This window comes from Thunnus albacares, chromosome 8, assembly GCF_914725855.1.
Source record: "Thunnus albacares chromosome 8, fThuAlb1.1, whole genome shotgun sequence".
Lineage (NCBI taxonomy): Eukaryota > Metazoa > Chordata > Actinopteri > Scombriformes > Scombridae > Thunnus > Thunnus albacares.
In genome coordinates, this window is record NC_058113.1 from 24,966,232 (window position 1) to 24,991,113 (window position 24,882).

Consider the following 24,882-nt stretch of genomic DNA (forward strand, 5'->3'; position numbering starts at 1 on the left):
TTTATGGTGTTTGTGAGCTCTGAAAAACGTCACAGCACGGATATAAAGTCACACAGCTGACAGACTGTTAGCCTAGCATGCTAATCCTACAGTCTCTCTTTGAATAACAAAGTAATACGTAATAACTGAGTGATACATAGTTTGTTATTACAGAGAGAGTAAAGTACCGAAAAAAGGTACCGTTGGGTATCAATACCAAATTCCAGGTACCGGTACCAGTATTGATTCAAATGTGAACGGTACCCAACCCTAGGCAGCAGTGCCGAATAATCAGACTAACCAGGAGAATACTTTTGTATTTTATGCATTTTATGTAGAAATGTCTTCCTGTGAAAATGCCCTCAGGACCTTTTATATCTTTAAAGGTTGAGAGCCTGTTTTCCTTTGCCTTCACATAACTTTATTTGCATGCCCAAAATATCAATACGATCGTCCTATGTGTCCTTAATGGATCCATAGACTCTAATACTGGTAATACACTTCTGAAGTGTGCATGTATAAAAAGGACACAAAACAAGGTGTATTCTCCATCACGTTATTAGGAGGAATATGAAACAGATGTTGAATGGACCTGCCGGTTTTCATTCACTCAGTCAGCATACAGTCGCCTCCTGTAAAGACTCAGTGGGCCTCAGAGGTCCCCCAGCAAACTGTGTTTAAAACATTACACACATGCATACATGCACAAACACACACACACTGCATTGCTCTCCTCTGTTCCAGCCTACTGCTGCTTAATTCTGCTGGGCTCGGCTCTTCAGCTAATGGTCACTGCAGAATTGGGACGATCCATTTCATTTTACTTGGGAAAATACAATGGCAACCTGACTTCTACTGTCAATGAACTCTCTCACACATACACACACACACACTCTCTGTTCTCTATACCCCCTAGAGGAGGGTCTGTTTTTCATTTAACCTTCCTAACTTTTTCCATAAGCCATCTTTCAGAGCAAGAAGGATTTTTGGATACGAGCACTCAGAGCTGCTTCACATCTCATCATACACTGGATTCAGTGTTCTGACAACAGCTGAATAATAGTCAGATCTGATAAAATTGCTTTTGACATCTCACACTCTTTAACAGTTTCCTTTGCAACGAGGGATTATTAGTGACATTACCAGGGCCCTCAGCTCGGGTTTAACCTTAAAATAAAGTGGTGGCCAATCTAGCAAAATTGTTGGCTTGTTTCCAGTCTTGGCATCTGACAGTGCATGTTTTTTGCTTCAATGGACCTATTTTTAACACTTTTTCTGAGATCTCGCAGAACCTTTAATTGTGAGTTCAATTTAAAGTTATCATCAACGATAGAACCAATGGCCTAAGCAACAAAAATTAAACCTTAACTGTAATAAACCAAGTTTTCCTTTAAAAGTAATTAACAACAAAATGAAGTGGGGGTTGCCTTGTGCGAGAGGACGAGACATTTATGTGCTCACAAGATCAGATATTCTTTCTGAATGAAGAGAGTACTGGCATAACACTGACTCCTACAGAGAGTGTTGCATTATGGATTGTAACCCTAATGTTGCTAGCGGGTGTCTTCAAGACGGTTTACAGTGAGACTGTTAGAGTAAGTTAGCCCTATAAACGTTTCGTTAGCTCAGTTTAACCTACAGGAGTTTCTGACGGCTCGTTTGACATCTTTTTCTGCCACAGAGGAAATAAATTCATGACGAGTGAAAAAGGGTTGAAAGCGTCTCCCGACGTTTAACCTGCAGAAATGGACCATCAGCTGAATCATCTGTCAGGGTGCCAAGAAATACTGTCACAGATGATGAAGAGCTCAAAAAAAAAAGAAGACTGACAAATGCTAACTGTCAAGAGAAAACAGTTTTAACTGCTTCCAACAGCCTGACAGGAGAGTGTCAGTTTGTGACTGATAGATAAGCTACACAAATGTGGGATTTTTATTCTGTTTTAATGGAATATTTATTGTTATGTTTGTCTACCTTTGTCTTTGATTGAGCTGTGTCAAAGAGGAATTTCTATTACTATGTGACAGCCGTTTCTTAAATCTTTAAGTATTTCATGTTTCACTTTCACAAGAAAAAGGATGAGGACTCCTCTCCTTGGATTAACAGTATCTCAAGGGAACTTTCCCAACAGGACTGGCGTGACAGTGTGTTGCATCTTCAAAAATTCTTCTTTCAAGTCTTGTCACCACTGATCACACCAAGCAGTGATATCAGCACTGAACACACCCTCAGTACTACGACAAGAACTTCAACAAGTGGAGGTAAGCAAAAACAAGACTTTTTATAATTTAAATTGCTCTAAAAATTTTTAAGAGATCTGAGGAATGCACGTAAATGTTTGAATTGCTGAATAAAATAAACCTCTGTAGCTACTTTTACAGATGCTTTTCATTAGGCAAAGAAGCTGCATTTTGCTTTGGGCTACTTTCAAGCAGCACTGAACACATGCTTCAAAATAGCTTTAACATGACTTCAAGCCCTCTTAAGGTTATAAGAAGTGCCTTTATTTTTAAGATGTCTTTAGGTTTTTTCTATGCAAACTTAACTTCTCTGCTAGCGTGTCTCAGGCTGAATTCACACCAAATCAGGTGCTGCAGTGAAAATGCCAGTCCTCCCATTCATTTGAATGGGGGTAGTGCGTTTAGGCAGAGGGGGTGGAGTCGCAGGGGCAGCTGCAGTGACAAAGCTGAACCAGAATCAGCTTTTGGGGAAACTCAACCCAACATCATTGTGGTGGCCAATCACAGTCGGCAATCAGACTGATCAAAGCTGTACAACCCTGCCACGAGGGAGGACAAAGACATTATTAGGAAGAGGGAAGGACATTTCTCTTCATTTGATAACATTAAAAGTAAAGTTAGGCTTTGCTGACGGCTTCCCGACTCATTTTTAAAAAAAAGGAGAAAAAGAGAGAGAGAGAAAGCCGGTGAATGAGAGAAATAAAACATTATTTCTGATTGTTTCACAGTAGTTACAAGTAAACACACCCACATCCCCACCCTGCATCTCCACACAACCCTGCAGAGGTGCACCACAACACCTGATTTGGTCTGAATACGGCCTTATAGTCTCACACCAATTAAACTCCTTAATATGGTGTCTGTAACACTTGGCAGTTAAGGAGCTGAAGACTTTCAGATTTGCTAATGACCAAGTAAAATAAACTAACTGTTACTAAGCCACAAGGCCAATCTCAAGGCCAGACTGGCAATAAACAGTAGAAGTTCAGGTTGGGGTCAATTATTTTTACATCAATCCAGGTAGAGAATTTTATTAAAACCTCACAGTACTTTGTTATAATTAATGTTCTTCTATCAAATCTGTAATTACCATTATATTATTGGAATATGCTGCTTTGTCATTATCATGTGAACTATCATTTTCAATTTGCATTGAATGGGGTAAATTGAAAGTGACCAGATCTCAGTACCTGATACAATAATTCTTCCCTTGCAGGTGAAATTGTGACCTGGGTCATCCAGGGATGTCATTATGACAGACACATCATTGTCATTTCCATTGCACAGAAGACATCATTATATGAGAGCCAATAACCAGCCTCACATCTTCTGGGGGAGGTTTAGTTAGCAGCAGGTTTCCACTCTAGTGGTGGGCCAAATTAACTCAGAGATGGATCGCACTTTCAGTACAGTTAGCACATAAAACGCCTAATTAGATCATTTGCATGACTCAGAGGTACCCTGGTTTGAACACAGGGGATAAAGATAGAAACTGACTTGTCTCATGACTGGTACTAATTGCACTAGTACACGCTGATTGATTGCTTGATTGACTGGTTGACATTTTCTATGTAGGGCTGAAACTGATGATTATTTATCATGTTTTTGGATTAATTGATTATTCTTTTTGTCAACAAGATGTCAAAAAAATATCCTTCATCAGATCTGAGGATCCAAGGTGACGTCTTCAAACGTCTTACATTCAACCTCCAATGATTAAAAAGACAAAAGCAGAGAAAGGCAGTAAATCATCATACTAGGGAGTATGAAACCAGGGAACATTTGGCATTTCTTGATGTATAAATATTTCTCCATTAACTGATTATGAAAAATGTTGCCAATTAATTTTCTGTCGGTAGTTGTGTTAGTTAAGCAAAGTGAACTTCTTTAGTGAAGGCAATGAACTACTATTCGGTACTATTGTACCGCTTGATTTCATGTTGTTATTCAGATGTATTTTCTTTTGTTTATCCCATTCTATTCTGATCTGCTACTGACTGCTTTGATTAATATACAACTGCCAGACACACGTACAGAAGATTATATCCTTGTTTACAAAAGCAAGGCTGCATAGTAAATATCAGTTATCAGCCTATAGTGAACCAGACTCCATAAAGAGATGAAACTGGGGTCATTGGTCAAAACTTCAAAAGGAATATTCCCTTCAATGTACACTGCAGTCTTCTTTGAGTAAATAAGGCAGTAATTTAGCGCTGGGTTTCAAAGTACTCCATGTGGCTATTCATAGTAGACTCGAAAGAGAGGAAACTGCCAGACACCATTACCCTATTTTAGCCTCATACCAGGCAAATATGACATCAGTATCTGTTCAACATTAACCGAAATTTCACTTACTCATAGTTGAATTGCTCATTTAGTCTAAATGAAACTGAAAAGGGAATAACAGATCTGAGAGCCTGATGGTCTTTGGAAACTTTTCATAATGCTGACAACCAATTCATCAGCTGTATCACATGTTTAACACTAGCACAGCACAATGCCTTGTGTCCACAAGGTCAAGCAGTTGGTTAACTGAAACAACACGTGGCTGTGGGATTTTCAAAAAAAACGTTAATGACAGTCTCTTCCGAAACTGGACAGTGAGTTACACCCATTTTCTGTTGTTAAACTACAATGTGTCTCCTCCCCCTCCCTTCTCTGAATGAGAGAACAAAAGCGAAGACTTTCACTCTCAAAGGGAAAAAAAACGACAATAAAAAAAAACCTTGATATCTACTCTCACAAATGGGTTTTCACATGAAAATAAAATACACAACGGATTTAGTCACAACATTATTAGTTTACAAGAAAAGCTGTTTTGGGGGATATTGAAAGGTTTAAATGATTACATACTCGAAAACCTCCTTTTGAAAAGTAAAAGATTTTAAATGATGTGTTTTTTGATACGGAAGATTCAGCAGCACTTTTTAAAGGAAATGGTTCCTGTCAGTAGCGTTTTAAAAGAAGCTCTTAAATTTCACACTATGACAGCCGTTTTCCTGAATATGGGTTTTTGAGAGTTGTTTCGCAAAGGATTCACAGTTCATTTCGGACTGCTTTGATTCTCTCTGGTCAAGATAAATATCCAAGAGACTGACTGCTTTATTTATTCTAAAAAGGCATTGCATGTACCCAACTATTCCATATTCAGTTGTCTCTGTCCGATGTAATATAAGTACTCAAGAAATATGCTCAAGACACTGTCATCTACACTTCTTATCCAATTTATGATCAGCAAACTGGTTGTTCTCACACACACACACACACACACACCAGTCACTACTAGACTTAAACCAGTTTATTTGTTATTTCTCTGCTTTTCCATTGACTATGGATGGATGCAAACTGCAATTATCTAGCTTACCCATCATCCAACCCTGAAGGAAACAAGAGAAATCTATATGGCTCTCTAATGAGTACTGAGCACCGTTGCTGCCATTTGATTAGGGACTTAATTGTGATAATAATGAACAAATACACCCAGCTCTGGCTCAAACTGTCTTGTAAGCATTCAGCTAATTAATGGCTATTTGCCCACTGATGCTGATGAAGAAGAAAATCACTAGGGAGACACATTTTCCTCTCAACTCACTAGAGCTAGACAGCATTGTGTTGACCAAGAAAATGGTCTGGTAAGCTTTTCATATTGTCCACACCCTGATCTTGGCCAACAAAGGCAGCTACATAAAAGATGATGCTGTCTTCGGGGGATCTGCCTCAATTTTAGGTCAAAGGCTTGACAGCGTTATTCAGCCATCTTGAAAGTAGGCTGAAACCATGTCACAACACGATAACAACAATGCAGAAAGACCAATCTACAACGACAGCAGCCAGGCAGCTCACACTGGCTCTCTAGTTATGCAGAGGAGGGGGATAGTTGGCAGAGCAGTGGCAGTGAACATGCCTGGGGCCGCACATCGCCAAGAACCAGAGACGAGGAAAGAGAAAGAAGACAAAGAGAGGAAGACGGAGTAACAGACATAGATTCAGTGATTGTGCTTTCTAAAAAAAAAAAAAATTAACAACTAGGACTAAACAAAAGACAAGCAAGGAGTAAGAAGAGGAAAACGTATTGGGACAAGCCAGGTCCCCCGGCCCACTCTAATGTCTTGCCATTACCCCGTGAACACAGCCACGCATGTTGTTTCTGACCAATTAGGCAGGCATAAAAGCAGGGGGCTGGAACTCAGCTGGGGGCTCAAATAGTCTGCTGGTTACATCTAGGCCACTCTCTCCTCTTATTTCCTGTTTGTTGAATCTGCCGGAGCAGCAAGGCCAAAGAGAGAGGGGGGGGGGGGGAGGTGGTGGGAGGGTAGGGGGTGGCGGAGGGGGGGGGGGTGATTTCATTTGGCACCTCGCAAAGGATGTCAAGCAGAGCCTGCAGAAAACAAGGCCATCCATGGACCTTTCATCTTCTCCACTTTCTTCATCTGTAGCAAACACACACACACACCCACACATATGAGCACACACACTAAATCACACGCATACACACACTGGTTGAAGCTTGCGAAAACTCGACTGGGCTAAAAGTATCTAAGTCCACATACATTCACAGAGCGACAGTCACAAAGGCTGCTTTTAACCTTCTCTCTATCTCGTTAATATAGAGCTAATAATGTCAGCAAGACCAGTGAAAGAGTTTAGATAATGGTGTGAAAGCATTCTCATTAGCCCTCGTTTATTTGTGTCAGACAGTGATGAGCAAGCCAGGATTTCAGGTGATTCTGACCTTCTCTTGGCCTTATTAAAGATAAATTCCAAAGACTGGAAAAAACAATGAGACTTTGAGGATCCAGTCAGGAATGAATGTGAGTTTTTACCGGTAATCACAGCCCTTGGAAAGCCAGGATTAAGAGGTATACACACAATGACCCCATTATGTCAGCAGTGCCGCAAGAGAAGAGGGGACTGATACATATATATAAAAAAAAAAAATTGTTGAGAGTCTGGGTGATGAAATCTGAGAAAAGCGGAAATTTGCTTTCAGGAAAAATATATGGCCACTGCCAAAAGCTTTGCCCACTTTCAGCTTTTTGCCCTCCTCTGTTCGAGGAGGAGGTCAAAAAGTAGACAAATTCTGGTTCAGGATTTGACCCCCTGCTATTACTGGCGACTGATGCAACACCCGCAGGCTACAGTAAACAGACAGGGGGGGGGGCCTCTGACAAGTACAGCACACAAATGGGCTGGTGAGGCCTGATTCAAAGACTCAGCAAATATGGAAGTGCAGGAGCAAACAAGGAAGGGGATTTTCAGGGAAAAACTGGATTTTTTATTGAGTAACAAGGGAAAACATCTGCAAACTGTTGAATAGGCCACGTCATCAGGAAAAGAAAAACCTACAAGCTGTGTGTGTGACTTAAGAACTGCTGAGGAAAATTTACTATGCTTACATGCACCATACAGCTTACATACAACCTACTGTTGTTAAATTTTTGGAGAACATTAGGACCTTACTGGTCTCTCAAGAGAGAAGGGCACTTAAGGCATTTTATTCATTCCAGATGTGATATAATCCTCCTCTTCTGCCTGTGACCCACATCAACATAAACACAAACACACACACACACACACACCTCTTGAAAAGCATGCCTCAACAGAGAGACTTTCCCTGAAGCTAGTGCCCCTACCACAAAGGGAATGCAGAGGAGAAAAAAAAATCTGCCGTGAATGCAAAAGGGATGTTAGCTAACATCTCTCCCTTTTTAACCACATGCTTCCTTTTCCTCTCTCCGTTTCATCCGATCGCTCACTTCCTGCAGTGACTGCCTCAGAGAAAAGGCCCGGTATTGTATAGCTTAATCAGCTATTATCACCCACAGAGGCTCCTGTACTGGGCTCTAATGTTTTAGTCTTACTGTGTTACTGCAGAACATAGATTTCCTGGATGCAGGCATTTTGACCTTTAGGGTCATTTTTGTAGGATGATTTTAAATTGTGCACATGCAAGTCAGTGGCTACATATTGGCTTAAGGAAGCAGAAAGGACTATAAAGGAACCAATCAATGCCATGTGTCGGGTTATGCTTGAAAAGAACTAGCTCATATGACGTGTTTTCCGTCAGCGTCAGAGGGCAGAAGTGTTAATAGCTGTTCTGCAAATGCACACTCACAGTGCAATGTGTGCACTGTGAGTGCACACATTGCACTGTAATGGGGGGGGGGGGGGGGGGGGGGGGGGGGTTGATAATCATTTAAATATGAGGAAAACCGCACACAGTTTCAAACAGTTTTTCTTGAAAGGCAGTCATAGTGTTGCACTCATTTGTACACATAAAAATTCACAGAATGAAAAAAAAAAAGAGAGAGAGCTGGAGAGAGAAGTTCAAACCCTCAAAGATTCCTTTCCCACCTCTGCACAGCAGGCCAATCACTGCCTGCAGGAAGTCTGAATATCTGATTTCAAAAAGTTAGAGAAGTTGTAGAAAACAAAAAAAAAAAGAAACTGACCCATGACTACTAGAGGCTGCTGAAGTGCTGCTAGTACCGTGTAGATAAGAAGGAAAACAATGTTACTCATAGATTCATCATGAACTATGATCTTTTTTCTGAATTTGATTGTTTAGGGGTCAAAAATCTGTATTTCAAACTGATCGCCACAGGCAGTATTAATGGCTGAAATGTCAAGGTCGTTATGTAAACATGCAATTCCAATACAGGTTTAGTTTGTTTTGTGTTGAAGTGTTTTGTTTTGATAACTCTACAATAACAAATGAGCTGTTGCAAACTGTCAACAGCTACCATTTGCTATTATGACATGATAAGATAAAGTATTAATGACAGGTTCGTTTTATCCAATGTGACATATAACAGACACTGTGTGTACGTATTAAGTAAAATGTGTACCTTGCAGGAAGTATAGCTTATTTTGAGCTTCATTTATATCACACTTCATTCTCATATGGTGTCAAAGAGAACAAACTGTGAAACTGCAGCGGTTATCAGTTGTCATGAGTAAAAAGGAAACTACTTACTGCCATGTGGTTTTAAGACCCAGCAGAATAAATATCTTGTGTTTGTGTAAGAACAGGTTACTTTGTTTATCCAACTATTTGACAGATTCAACTCTGCAAACAAGTCACGCAAAACTGTAAAGCTGCAAAGATTGGCAGATCAATTGATTAATTGCCAACCATTAAATTAATCACCAACTATTTTAATAATTGAGTCATCTTTTTGAGTCATTTTTTAAGAAGAAAATGTACAAATTCTCTGATTCCAGCTTCTCAGATATGAATATCTTCTGGTTTCTCTCGTCCTCTGTTGGTTGAGACGAAACAGGATGTTTGCGGGTGTCACATTGGGCTGTGGGAAACAGTGAGCGACACTTTTTTCCCCATTTTCTGACATTTTTGCACAACTGAGCAATTAACAGAGAAAATAAATTGACAGATTGATCAATAATAAAAATAATCATTAGTTGCAGCCCTATAAAACTGTACGTTTATAAGCATCCATACGCTTGTATGGAATGAGTTTTATTATATTATGTCACATATCCTTAGGTTTACTTTCTGATAATATGAAGAGAACATGAAATAGGTTATTGATTTTACATCACTACAGTCAGCAGTGAGTTGCTTAAAAGTGACAACAAATTATTATTGGATGCTCATAATGTTAACAACATGGGAAGTTGTTTGACTATAGAAACTGCTGTAAGTAGCCTTGGGGTAAAACGCATTGAATGTAAAATTAGCACAAACAACAGATTCAGAAAATAAATCAAAGGGTCAATTTCTTCTTCTGTGGTAGTAAAGGCCTGCATCAATGCCCAGCAGTTCTGACAGATTGATAATATCTGCCTCAGCCGCCATTGACTTGCACAATATATCAATATCTAGCGGGCCCAGCGGCTCACTCCTCCGCATAAACAGACTAAAGACAACGTCGGGCTCACATTCCAAACACCAGCCGCTGACATTTACACAGCATCCACAGAGGAAAGGAAAAGCACAAATGTTCCAGCTCTGTGGGAGCGCGAGGCGAGTGTAAGCCTTTTCTTAAGACTTTGTTCATCTTCCGTTTCTTTCTTCTCGCTCAGCGGGCGACCATTTTCCTGGCTCAGACTGAAGGTTGTTTGGCACACCTGGTTCGTAGCGGGAGACAGCAGGGAAATGGGGAGGAGTGGGGGGAGTGGGAGGTGGAGGGGGGGTGGAGGAGAGAGGTCATGGTGCTCAGAGCCGGCCAGGAGGCGCCAGCTTAACGGCAGCATTTTATTCAGACAGACACCCAGCTCACTGGTCATTACTGCTGTAAGGGGATTTCAGGTCCAGCTAGGAGCTCACCTATTTCTACAGCTTTGTGTTGGGTTTGTGTGGCTGTTTGTGTGTGTGTGTGTGTGTGTGTTTCTGTAATGTGGCAGATCAGTTGTTGTACTATGGCCAAATTATTATGTGAGATTTCCCTCATCGTTAGTAATACTCTTGTTGCTGTAAACGGAATACATTACACGGCATCTACCTTTAATTCTGACTCTGAAACAGACGAGTAACCCTTAAGTTGCTTTGCAATAAATGACTTCAACCTAAAATTCCTATGGTGGTGTGTGTGTCTCTATAGTAAATAAAACAAAATAATATTTTAAGATATGTCCATTTACCGTATGTCTTGCAGCCTGCTCTATTGTTTTTGTTCTTTAGGTGAACTTGACCTCTGACCTCCTTGAGAAACTGCCTTGCATAAAGATAAAAGTCAGACTTTCCAAAGTTCTTCAGCAATAAATTATAATCATTATTATTAAGTTATTCAATAAATATGATTATAGTGTTCAGTTTCCTATATTTTTTGGAAGCTAACAACTCAAAACTAAAACAAAACAGCAAAGAACCTGGGAATTTTGAAGAGCGTCATCTGGTGAAACCTGCCAAGACTGTGATGCAAGTAAATTTTGGCAAAAACTTCCCTTCAGCTGTTTAGTTCGCTGGAAGAGAAATAAGCAGATGATGTATGTGTTACTGGTTTTAGTCTGTAAGTAAAGTGAATTAACAACTGATGATGGTTAAACTAAACTGTCAGCGATCTTCTGTTACAGTTTACTGAGTTTGTGGATTAAACTGTTTTATGTTTCTTAAGCCTCTGTTTAACAATCCTGTTTTCAGATAACATGGGGCTTTCCATCTCTCAAAGATACTGACGATTATTCTGGATTACACGCACACAAACACACATCCAACTGACCAGTAAAAAGACTTTGAAAAGTGAACAGATATACTCAGTTTTGTTGTTGTTAGTCTACACTGTGAGGCAGGTGAGCGTCAGTGCTTTGTGGATAAACACAGTGACAACCCTTCCAACTTCAGCTGTTAAACTTCACAACCGTCCCCCAAGCACCGATAAGCCAGCGAGTGCACACACACACACACACACACACACGAAGTTAGCGACCACACACACACAGGACAAAGAAGCCCTGAAGACTTATTGCTCCACTGGAGGAGACTCTGCCATGAGACTCTGCAGTTTGTCTGTCTTTCTCACCGCAGTACTCAAGCTTTACTGCCAGCTCTATCTTCTCCCTGCGCTACCTGAATGCATCATATGTTAGAAGCCACATTATACAGTATATTCCAATATCCTCGAGCAAAGGCGCTCATTTGCGTGCGCTGGCATATATATCTCTGTTAAACATTCAGAGGATGAGCGAGACAGCAAATCTCTGGCTTTATAGAGACTTTCTTTTAATGCACTCTTCTCTTTTGATGTATGTGATGTTGCGGAGACCCACCGAGAAGAGAGATACGGAGGCCTCCATCCGCAAATGAGCCTCAGCCTCCGGATTGCTACAGAGCTCCCTTCGTTCTCTGATGTCCTTTTGCGCTCTGCATCTAGTATTTTATTACCGCACTCCAAGTTACTAACCTTACTCGACTCTAAAAAAAGGACATCGCCGACAAAAATGTGCATGCAGAAAAGGACACTGTCCCGTTGCTCCGGGCGCACGTTTTTTTTTTTTTTGTGGTGCGATCCCTCGTATCCAGCCTCTTATGAGAGAGCCAATGAGGCAGCAACATAGCCATGCGGGAGACTCAGTGAGACATGACATCACAGAATTACAAATAGGAGCACGTTTGAAAATGACTCTCATCTTCATCCTGCCGAGGATTTTTGAAGGAGAATTGACTACCTAAAAGCAGGGAGTTGCTGGAATAGGTAAACAGCACCTTAGCCACTTGGCAGTATTTACTGGTATCCTGTGAGGCCCTAGCTAGTGGTGGGCTGCCTTCAAACATTCGCCTTGTGTGATCAGGTAGTCATTGTCCCTTGTTTCAGCCTCTCTTGGCAGTGGGTGCACACACAGAGGAAGAAGGTGGGGAGTCTGCTTTCTTGTTGTTGGCAGCTGAGAAAAACGATGCCCATTCACGGTTTGGGCATTGAGGCGCTCAGTGGGCTGGACCAGACCCTTTTTGTTGGCTTTGGGAGGGAGATACCCTCTCTCTCTCTCTGCATTCCCTTACAGTGAAAAAAAAAAGACTTTTTGTAGGCAGCAGCTCTGTCTGAATGAAACAACACAGGCTGACGATTCAAAATTTCATTCTGTATGATTTTTCATGCTTCCAGAAGCATAAATCAAAGCTAAAAAACCCATCAAAACATGTTAGTACGGTTGGTTTTATTGTTACAGTTACTCGTTAATTTTACATCTGTAAACCTGGACAAGGCACAGGCTTGCAATGTGTCAGGCTGTGTTGGCAGCGTGAATGTGAGCCTCCAGGAGAAAGAAAAGCCTTCTGGAACGTTGCCAGCGAGCTTGAGACGGTGGAAACTGTAGCAACAACAAAAGCAAAACACAAAAGCACATGCTAGGCTATGGACATGGACACTGGAGCATTCTATGTAAGTAAATGTCTGAGCTATAATGCCCTGAGTAAACGCCTTCACTCATAGAAACACAAATATTCTGCAGCAATTGGCCGAGGATGGCCTGGTGGAGAATAACTTTTTCGTCAGACGACCATGACCCCGGGGCAGAAAACCTTGCCTAGCTCAGCTCAACAGACCAGGCAGGCAAAGTCACACTGACATTCACTTGAAAGAGCATCAAAGGAGAAGCTATGAGTCAGTGAGAGCTAAGTGCACGAGGGCATATTACCCTCTCTCCGTCCTCTGACGCCTCAGTTATCATGTAGCACATCACCTCTAGGTATGAAAGGCATGTGAGCAGCGTGAGAGGGTGACAGCAGGCTGGAAGTGAGAGTGACAACAGGACTTATCCGTGTCACATGCCAAGACTGAAACCCATCTGCACATGCTGGCCAATGGCTGCCCCACTTCCTCCCCCCTCCCCCCTCCCCCTCCTCCTCCTTCTCCTCAGCCTCATTTGCCTTGAGTGGGTACAGATGTGTGATGCACAGACGCTCCCACTCTGGAGCCCTTATTGGACCCACTGGGCTCAACAAAGGCTGGCACACAGCTTGCAGAGCTCCTGGCCAAAGTGTCACCGCACACAGTCACATCATTTACCGGCAATTGTGTGAGGATGATAGAGGCGCTACAGCCACATGTAGTACATTTTATCATGAAGAAATGACATGGTGGAAAGCTTTTGATTTGATTTGAGAGGTTGTATGATAACATGGACAAAGACAAAATAATCAGACACAGTGATGTCACGAGAAGAAGATCATGAAACATACTGTATTCCCACTTAAGAAAATTCTCCTATTGACATATTCCACACTAAAGAAACAACTGCATCCTTGTTCTGATTGAATATTAGACTACACGTAATCTAAGCTACAGACAGCGTTAACGGTCAAGTCCACTTTAGTAGTGACACTGTTCTCCATCTTCATTAAAAGAAACCCAACTGGAATTCATCTGGGAGAGGCAGAGAGGCATTGGGTAAATTTAAACAACTGATGACTGAAAGGAATTTCTTTTGTCTGTGTTTGACAGGAGCTTTGCAAACAACTGTCCCACAGCTTCTATAGAAAGGTTGTCAGTATTGTCAGACAAACTCAGACAAATCAAATTCCACAACGGAAATATAAATATATCTTTCAAGTGTGTTTTTTTTTTTTTTTTTTTGACTGAATAAGGCAGACTGCTGCTCATCTGTTGTGTTTGTCTGTTGTGTTTTGACAGCACGAACAAGCTGCCATTCAAACGACTGTGCAACCGAAACTTATTTACTTTGTGTGTATTGAAAAGCCACCAAAAGTCAAAAAAACAAAACATTTAAAAACTATTTCGGGGGGGAAGTGAAGTGATTTCAAACGCCTTATTGCAGTATTTGGTCTTAATGATTGACTAGATATTAGTCATCATTCACAGAAACATTTGTCCTGGATTCACCCCTCTTTTTCTTTTTTTCCCCTTTTTTTTCTTTTTTTCTTTCTTTTTTTTTTTTTTTACACAAGATCTCTATACTTCCTGTTTTCCTCTTTAACCTTAATCTTTACTTCCCATAAAACACCCATATTATTATTGTACTTCCATACAACCCTTGAGGCTACAATATGTCAACTTCCAACAACCCGTGGTAACACTTAACTGCATGACCCCGAGCAGGGTCACAGTGTCCTCCTTACCTCTTTGACTTTCTCCCGGCGCTCGTTGGTCTGGGGGTCGCTCGGTTTGCCGCCGTCACTCCCCAGCGGGGGTTTGAGCAGACACCTTTTGAACTTCACGTAACTGAAAGTATCCGAGCTGGCAGCATGGTCGGCGGAGGTCGCTTTCTCCGAGGCGGACTCCGTTTTCGACCTGGGCAGAGTCAAATCCTCCTGCGCTTTCCCCCCGGCGAGCCGCTCCTCGGTCGCCTCATGAGAGACGGACGGTTTGCGGCTCAGACTTTTCAGTTTGGTGCTGGTCTCTCCCTTTACCGAGGCCATACCCCGCGGGTGATCCTGGTCTTTGGGTCTTTTTAAGTGCTCCCTTGCATCGTTCTCGGACCCGGAGCCAACCGTGACCGGCTGGGTTTCTGTCTTGGACAGAAAAATGCGTTTTAGTCGGACAGAGTCTGGCAAAAAGAAAAGGGCCCCAAAACACAGTGTTACCAATCCCGAAAGAAAGAGCAGAAACACGAATTTCTGGGACAGGCGCAGACCCATGCCCGATGCCGACACACCGGGCAACTTTCGGAAAACCATTGAAACTTTTCTTGAGACGTTGCCTTACAGTATTTTCTCTCCGAGACTACACAGTGAGTGTTTTTTTTTTTGATGGGTCTCCACTCTCTACCGTGCAGCTTCTCTGCCGCTTTGATGCATGTGTAAAAACAACTAAGATATGCGGGATTTTAAAACACACCCCCGTGACACTTGCAGAGTAGCATAAACAGCCTGCCAGAGCTGTCTTTATCTCGCTATCGATTGGATCTGCATAAGCGAAGGTTAGGCCTGCCTACATCTACAAATTTACCAATCATTTGCCAACACAACTCCAGAGCTTGGGGGTCTATCTACATAACGCAATCACTGACATCAATAGACTGCGGGATTTGGGTTTAAAATCTAAAACATAAAACAGCACAGGGCTTCGGGGCTGATAGATAAATGGCACTAGCGTTTACTGAAGAAGCACTAAGCTGTAACAGGATTACTACAGCATACGCCAGTCTAACACATAAATGTACTTTTATGAAAGATAATGAAACGTCTCGCAGTCAGTCAGGCCTGTGAACAAAGTTGTGTCTCGGTGCATTTTTTTTTTCTCCACGCCGTGCAAATCGTCAATAACACGTTGCCCTACGGTGCAAAAACCTCAAGCGTGCAGCAGAGCATCTCTTTCTTGTCTCCGTTTATTTCGACCCCCGTTGCTGCATGGGATCATCTGTGTAAGCTCCTGAAGTCACATTAAAAAAAAAAAAAAAAAAAAAAAAAAGACATCACACGCCGTTTTTTGTTGCATCTATCCTGTACAGCTGGTGGACGGAAACGCGTGTATATTCATGTCGCCTATCTGTCAATTGCGCTCCTCCAGCCTCCGTTTCCCCCTTTTTTTCCACTGGCGTCAACACGCCGGGCGAAACAAATCGGCGGATGACATGAAAGAAGGCGGGTTTTGTCCCATGCGAAGTTATCCTAGCCCCCGATCCAAATCCTTGGAATAAACAAATCCACCATCCAGTCCTCCGGTTTCCAACAAAGACACACACACACACGCCGCCGCGTCGTCGCACCGGTACCCGCCGTCGCCGCCGCCGCCGTTCCGTCCGTCCGCCTGCTTGCCTGCCGTGTCTGCCGTGCCTCGCTGTCTCCGCCGCCTGTAAGTGCGCACTTGTGTCGCTGTGCAGTGGACGTCCGCTTGCGCAAAGCGAGAGGAGAGGGCTGGAAATGTAACATATAGTGCAGGCAGGGCGAGAAGAGGAGGAGGAGGAGGAGGAGGAGGAGGAGGATGAGGAGGGGGAGAGAGAGAGAGAGAGAGAGAGAGACGAAACGGTCCGCTGCTCGACAATCCAGTGGGCTGGTCGGATTTCTTGATGGATATTCACAGCGGCTTATCAAAACACAGTTAAGCCGTTTGAGCTTGTGGACAAAAGCAAGAGAGGTCTGAATGGCTCTGTACGTTAGAAACCCCCCCACCCCTCACCCCCCCAGGGAAATGAGCTTGTTTAATCCTGGGAAAGCCTTAAGAAGAGGATAGATATATCTGCCCTGGGTGTCTCAACAGTACTCAGGAACTACATAAACAACGCGGTGACATTCAAATAGAATAAAAGTAACGTTACTTGCTAACATGCACCATTTTACATTTACGGAGGGGAAAGAAGCCCACCAATCAACAGATTGTTTGTTTGTTTTTTAAGCTAATCATGTTCAACTGTGTTGAATAAACAGGTGAGACCACCTGATGATAAAGAGTCAGGTTTCACTATATTTATTCATCCTTTTCTTATATTTCAAATTGATTTTTTTTGTCGGGGTCAATCAATTTTGTCAATTAAGCTAATCAAAGACATTCTCCGGTTGACGTCAACGTCAAACGTTAAGCTAATTAATATAAAATACAACACTCACCTCTGTTTTGAAGACATTTCCCAATTCCTCAAAGACTTTGACTTGACTTAAGACTACTGTACTATAACAAAATATATCCCGTGGGCTGCACAAAAATGACTTTTAAACAAGTTTCCCGCGTTACAAATTCGTGATTGCAAACCTAGTTTAGTAGCAGGAAGTGACGTACATTATTACTCGTCCAATTGGAGCGTCTCGATATTTGCAACTTTAATGCGACGCTTTACCTGTAGCTCTCTAGCATTTTAATGATCTGGTTAGTTTATCTAGCAAATTCCATTATTTTACATTTTCAAATATAATCATATGTTCCTATTTTTTTTGCAATTAACAAAAAAAAAGCAAAGAGATAGGTCACTTTAGCTACCTGCATTGGCTCGACTAGAGGGTAGCAACATGTGAAATGTTAAAAAAAAAATCTTTCTTTTTTTTTATTGTGCAGCAGACAGGCAATTTTCATTTCAGTTGAGTAGAGGAGTCTCCTAGGAATCTTGAAATATCTTCAAAACAGCTGTAAGTGCTGTTGAAAGACTTGTAGGAGTTTTTCAAAGTTTGGCTTGTTTGAGTTCTTTCAGAAAAATAGCACCGAGCTGTCACTTCTAGTAATCATCAGTGCAAAAGTCCCAAAATATGATGACTGACGAGAGGCACAAACTAAGGCTGCATGGACGCCTACTGCAAAGGGTCTCTGGATTCCACTTTTTTGACAAGATTTTTAAAATTCTTTACCCATAATAAGTACAGTACATCCTAATACTTAGTGTGATTGATTCATTTTGCATTTGATTCATTAAGCTTGTGAGATTGCAAAGCTTCACACTGATTCCACTTCTAAAGCTGACAACAGCAAGTAAATTGTATCTTCTCAACACTTTAGCTCAGCAAGTGCTACCAAGATAGACTCATACTTAATCGAGTTTAGAGAAATTCTTACAAATACCAATTTTGGTCAAATATGGAACATACTGAGTCTTGACGTACAGTATGAGCAAAAATAATACTGACTAATGATAACAAGTCAATGAAAATTATCTCAACTCAAGCTTTTAAATGTATCACACGACCTTGGCTGTGGATGTGGATGAGTTTGCTCAGTTGTCATGGAGACGGATCTGATGATATGCAAGCTCTGTAGCGGCTACGACATATACAAACATATTACACAGTCTCCATCAGTGGATAGAGTTTGCACGAAGGTGGATCTTAAATTATAACAGCTGCTGAGCTTGCATGTCATCAGATCCGTCTCCATGACAACTGTAGCAAACTCTATCCGCTGATGAAGACTCGATAATATGTTTGAAAGCTCTGAAAAAAGTAAAGTAAGAGGACAGGATTGTTGTCAAACTGCTTCCCAGGTCAAGAATGAACTTTCAAGCTAAATTTAAAGTTCATGTTTGCTCAAATTTAATGCTCTGACATAACTGGTACCTAAAATTCCTGACAGTATATCATGCTTTGAAGTAGCCCATGACTTGAGATGTGTGCTCAGGAAGTTTAGAAAAGTGTGCTTACATAATGTTTGCATAAGCAAGATAAAAGGTGAAACACAGTGTTTTCAAGGGATTAAATAAGATAGATGGGGCTGTGAGTTGGCCATTACTGAAGAGCCTGCACAGCACTATTCAACTAATGCACCTTCAAGCAGGAATGAGAAAACAAAGGTCTGATCGGTTTTAATTTTGGTCTTTAATTGCAAGTTACCCCCACCCCCTAAACACCATCCAAACGCTTCTGCTGGTCCTTGGAGACCATGTGGGTTATTGTCACTCTGTTGTCCAAAAGTTGCCTCAGGATATCCTTACAATCAATGCGTTAAACGCAGATCATCAATGTTATTGACATCCCTGACAATGTCTGATGAACTCTTGAACCTTAAGCACAGATCTTCCTCTTTCCTGTCCGCCCTCTCTCTCCTCCTCTGTTGTCGTAGCAATCATTTCAATAAAAAAACGGATGTTTTTCTTCCTTCCAGGCAAAAAAAAAAGCTAACTAGAATTTCCTGTGAAAGCCTACGCCTGCACACGTAATAAGCACTTATTAGCATCTGACACAAGTAAAATCCCTGGGCTCTTTTCTTGTCATTGTCAGGTGCATATGGTAGGACGAGCTAATTTTAAGGTAATTTGCACTGCATTTGACCCCACATTCTCACTGTTGAGCCATCTCCCTTCGCAGCCCTAATTGAGTCAGACTGGTTGTCTGTAATTTACAGAACAGAAGGGGAAAAGAAGAACTGTTGAATTAGCCTTTTTATTTTGTGATCCAAGAGCATTTCCTCTGAGAGTAGGTAAATCTATGAAGCGTTTTGTGGGCTTTATCACTGACAAAAGGACAATTTGTAGTCAGAAAGAGGGTCTTTGGCTCAGCGTTTGTGTATAATGAGGCTTGAATCCCGTGTGTTCTTACGTTCCATATATGTTGCATGGCTCCTGAAAACAGGCCTACAATGAATGTAGACATTTCAGATACATTTTAGGTTATGCATTATTCACATGCTTATGCTGATTCTACCAAAATGAAATACCAACTGCTGCCTTTTTGAAACAACTTAATAGACACATCAAGTCCGTGTTTCTCAAAAGGTCGGGTTATACATGAGTCCAGTCATTGAGCTTGCATGAAGCTGCGCAGGCCAGTGACAGCCTAGTTTATCACAAGGATAGATGAGCAAGGCGATACAGTCACACCGCTACCAACAGGCAAGGGTGAAATCAAAGCACGGACATTTTTCACTGAAAATAAATGGATTATACAGGTAAATGGCTCCTATGAAGGCCATTTTTTTGCATATACGTTGCATTCACTCTCATCACTGAAACGGCTGTTGTCCGGACGTGGTGTACTACTCCACAGCGGAAATGTCATTTGTGATGACTGTTGGCTCTTCATAATGCAGCACTAGCACCACACACAGCAACTCCATCAGCTCAGTGCTGAACACACTGACATTCTGATCCTTCATCTACAAACATACAATAATTCATGAGCATGGGGAGGGAATTCTGGCACTGCATGCAAAGTTGTTTGCATGTGGATAATAAGGATGCATCCCTTAGCTGGGCTTTGTCATCAGACTGACACATAGTTTATCGGTTGGGAAGCATTTCCACAAACAGAATGTATTAGAGAACAGAAGCAATGATTTTGTGCCCTTTTCTACTCTAAATTGGCATGTGATAATGCTCAGAGGAGAGATGTACTGTAAGTACGTATTTTGCACTGTGCTCTCAAAGACAAGAGCATTAAACAGACTACTTACAGTCTGCGGTATGACAATTAGGATTTGTCGAACAATAACATAATGACTCCTGAGTTTCTCTAAAAGTGTCTGGAATAAGCCCTAAAACAGCTGACTGTCTTTAAACCATTTTCTTAGAGAAACAGACTGAAATATGTCCTCTGATCCATAACAATTTCTGCTCTTGTATTCAAAAATTAAATTCCATCCCTACCCACACTGATATTTTATTCATCAAATGAGATGCCAATGAAAAAGTCCATCTCTGTGTTCTGTTCATTCCAATACATCAAACTGCAGGCAGAGATGTATTGGCCCGTGCCAGCGTGTCCAGATTAATAATGTCACCGTGCCTGCTATTTGTTTCTTTAAGCACCGCTGCAAAGCCTTCCCTGACATTGGGAATCATGGCCTGGCAGGACGGTTGATGTCAAGCCATAAATATCAGGGATGGCTATTTGGGATGGGGCGCTTACCCTGGTGCATGATGTGAGAGATATATATGTAAGACCTGACACAGCATACTGTAGATAGGAGCCCTTTCGTAACCCTCCATGAATTCTGGGTCACCTGACAAGACACTGCGACTGATTTTGGATCACCTCATGAAGCTGTGCACTACTTGATAGTATAGTAAAAATTTCCAAACTTTGCAAGTGCTGCATGTGCACTATTTTTGCTTGCTTGTGCGCATATTTCTCCTGAAAAGAAGTGGGTCTAAAGTAGCATGTAGCTATCATCTCATCTATCTCTTCTACATAAATAGAATACAGCTAAGATCAGCCATCAGTGCAAATATTATCAGTGGAACAATAATCTCAGCACTATTGCCTTGCTGAAGTTATATTTGTCTCTTCCTTTTATAGACAAGACAAACAGCAAACTGCTGTGTGTGTATGCAGCCCTGGAGTGACCTATCTCCACCAGATTCATAATCACAACATCTTTTGTTGTGTAACAAAATATTCCCCAAGCACATTACCCAACGCTGAAAATCAGAACATTCACTTGCGAAGAGCATCGATGCAATGGCTCAGGGTTGTTATTGCCTAAACACAACAATTAGCCATACATTAGATCGGGTATATGGGCCATGTAAATGAGAGTGAATGCAATAGCAAACACACCATTAAGCTGATGGAAGAGGGGCCACAGAAAGCGTGACTCCCTCCCAAACACACCGATTAAACATGCCAGTATGCTTTCAGTGTACTAACTGTTCATATAGTGAAATTACAAGTGAAAAAGTAGAAGCTTGTTCAGCGATGACAACACTTGTTAGTGGGCTGTGGAGGTTTGTGGCTACACAGTGCCATCCGCTGGTATATTTGTGCATTACAAACCCTGAGATGTAAACGTGGCTGACTTTTTTTTTTTTTTGGCTCAGCATAAAAGTCACCTTTCAGCTAATTGCACCAACATTAAAACTATTTACATTTCTGATTTACTGTGCTTAGATTTTTCCCATCTGTATCACTAAAAAACCATCACCACCACTGGTTAGCAATCAGAAAAGCTGGCAAATAACCACAAAACCCTCCTTTCTCCATGTTTTTAGAGGTGACTGAAGGTCAGACTGCTCCAATATTCAACACAATCAGCGGCATTATATGTAAAGGGCAGCCACTCTAAACATTAAAGAGCGATCAGGAGAAAATAAACAGAAGAGCTCTCCACCATGGTGGGAGCACAGTTGACAGATAAATGAGATAAAGTGTCTTAACTGCAGTAAATAGACATAAATTAACAGACAGACCAATCCATTAGGAAAGCTTTCAGGCTTATTTCACACTCCACATGTAAATTTGCAGCACCGGGGGAATGCCATTAAATATTTGGCATGAGTTTATTCTTTGTTCATTCCACTGTAAAAAAAAAAAAAAAAAAAAAAGCCAGTGTAGTCAGGCTCACTTACAGAATATACTTCTGTTTCTCTATTTGATACACTGACGTCTGTTTGCATCCTCAGATTAATTCCTAAGAGATGTTGACACACTGAAATATTTCTTACTGCAAAATCTGCTTTGAGATGAAGGGAGATAGACACAATGATAAGAAAATATAAGATGGAACTTTATCAATCTTGAAGTAAAATTCTTGTGCCAACGATGCTCGGCATACATAGTGAAATGAAAAACAACATATGTACAATTTAATGCAGCCTCAAAAGTGACCATAAAGCTGAATCAAGTCTTTTCTGATGCAGTCCCCATAGAAATGATTTATTTATTGAAGGACTGTCGTACAGGGTTGCATTTAAGTATACTGCACAGATGTGGCTTTCCTTTTTGTCCTCTTGGTACAGTGTTCCTTAAAACCACAGCCGGCTCAATCTGGACTTTAAAACATAACAACTTGAAACTGGAAATATTCAAGACATTGAAGAGGTACTCCAGTGATTTAGTATTGCATTTCCAAAACGCTGCAGGACTAACAAGTAACAGATTAACAAATCTATTGCCATGCTAGCAGCTCTGTTATGTCGTACTTGTGCACAGAGGTGCTAAGTGCTTACATATCTTAGTTTAATGTTTTAATTAGCACTAAACATGAACTACAGTTAAGGCTGATATGAAGTAGTTTTGCAGGTGTATTGGACAAATTGAGTTTTAACTGATGACGGTGCTAGATAAGTTAAGAGAAAGAAAATGCATTTTTCTTTAAAAGATATTTAAGGGATCATCAAAGTGAAAATATTTCATCCTGACGGGGACATGAACGTCTGTACCAAATATCAGTTGTTGAGACTTTTCACTCCAAACCAGAAATGTGAACCTCAAAGTCAGATACATCATCTGGGAACCTCGAATGTGTTAACAAAATTTTGTCTCAATCCGTCATGTAGATGTAGGAATATTTCACAGGATAAATGAAAACCTTCAACTGCTTCAACTGCTGCAGAGGATAAGTCAGGCTTTATTCTCTGGGGAAAATGTATTTCTCTACAAAATTCAATCTTAATCAATCCAATAATCTTTGAGATTTTTGAGACAGACTGACATTGCCGTCTTTACAGCCATGTCACTAGCATGATGCAACTTGACAGCATCTTTCACTTGATACCCCTGCTTACATGCCTCCGTCTTTCAAAGCCCACATTTCAAGTTTGCAGGCTTTCTGCTAAAATATTAAATCTCAAACCCAAACTGAGATTACCCTGAGATTAGCCTTTAGAAAGCTCCTTCCAGAGCCACAGAGGACATTGTACAACTGTTTCTCTGGCTGTGTAGCACTCCTCGTAATGAGTAAATTAAACTTAGTGTGTAAAATCGGTGCAGTGGCCCTTTAATATGTGATATTATCCAGCTTGAAAATACAACACACCAAAGCACAAGTGATGGTATTTGAGGACTTATTAAGCACTCAATTTGGTATATGCAGATGAGTCCTATAATACAGTATCGTGGTGCAATAAGTTATGAACCAGAGAATCTACTCTGAAGTCAGACTGACACACATCGTTTTGATTATTTCACTTTTTCTTCTTAATCTTTAATACACAGGACCAAGACTTCTCTGACAAACACAACTTGCTTGCTTGTAATGTTGGTGATCTGGGAATTAAAGCGTATTTCACTGTTTACTTACTGTTAATTTCTCTGGATGAGTATCAAGCTTAATGCCTAAAAATGCAAATATAAAGCCAACAACAATTCTAGTAATTGGAGTCTCAAATTAGACTCTTCAGATGTAAAATTAATTTGGCCACCCAGAGGGTCTGCTAGAAAATGATAGAATGCAACAACTGCCAACAATTAAAATGAGTGATTATAAATAGAGCATATCCATTCCAAAAAATATTACAGAGTGAATGTGGTTGTCAAGCCAAGCTGGTTAAGGAGCACACAAGTCATTGTGATTTTTCCATTTCACTGAAATAGACCAAACTATCTCTGCCAGAGCAGCCGCAGCTTTCTCTCTGGATATCTTACTCTCTCCATGCCAAGCTGAGTAATGCCATTACATTTTAACAAGGCAGACAGTTCATTCTGAGTTTGTTAGACTCAACAAAGTATCCAACTAGAAAATGTGCTGCAGATATATATAAATCCATCGTGCCTTAACGTTTCGCTTTCGGTACTCGTTCTGTAGCGTCTATTTCCAGAATGCTGAATGAGAGCTGATTTTATTTTAATTATATTGTGCAGCACTCTCCCTTCTGGACAAAAAAAGTTATTGCAGGTTCTAAAAACTCTCTTGATCATGCAGGGAAGTTCTGCTTGTGTTTGAGCTCAGAAGGATTCAATGTCCTGCTACAGGACACTTCAACAGCAGAAGTACTTACAGAAAGTACAATTTTAAGGGACAGTGTGTTCTCTACTTCAGTATTTCCATTTTATACTTCTTTTTATCTCTAAACCACTATGTTTCACAGAGAAAAAATGTACTTTTTTATTAATTACTAGTTGCAGATTAAGATCCCCAAGAATGAAACATTTCTAGACAGTAAATTAGACCGT

At 41.1% G+C, this 24,882-nt stretch overlaps 1 protein-coding gene and 1 long non-coding RNA gene across 5 annotated transcripts in view; one reads left to right on the top strand and one right to left on the bottom strand.

Moving 5' to 3' along the window:
• The window catches only part of LOC122986994 (mannosyl-oligosaccharide 1,2-alpha-mannosidase IA), a 200,292-nt gene extending 182,968 nt beyond the window's left edge, over positions 1-17,324 (bottom strand). The window contains exons 1-2 of one of the 4 annotated variants that reach the window (XM_044358569.1): positions 17,182-17,324; positions 14,755-15,143 (exon numbers count right to left, since the gene is read on the bottom strand). In XM_044358569.1, coding sequence (XP_044214504.1) covers positions 14,755-15,054 — 300 coding nt within the window. In that variant the 5' untranslated portion in view covers positions 15,055-15,143; positions 17,182-17,324. Of the gene's footprint in view, positions 1-14,754; positions 16,545-17,181 lie in introns of those variants that run through there. The other 3 variants (XM_044358568.1, XM_044358566.1, XM_044358567.1) reach the window with 3 other exon arrangements.
• Positions 9,227-24,861, top strand: LOC122987000. The gene is made up of 3 exons (XR_006404434.1): positions 9,227-9,483; positions 20,379-20,389; positions 24,850-24,861. It is a non-coding gene; the product is annotated as an uncharacterized LOC122987000 (long non-coding RNA).
• The last annotated feature ends 21 nt before the right edge of the window (positions 24,862-24,882 follow it).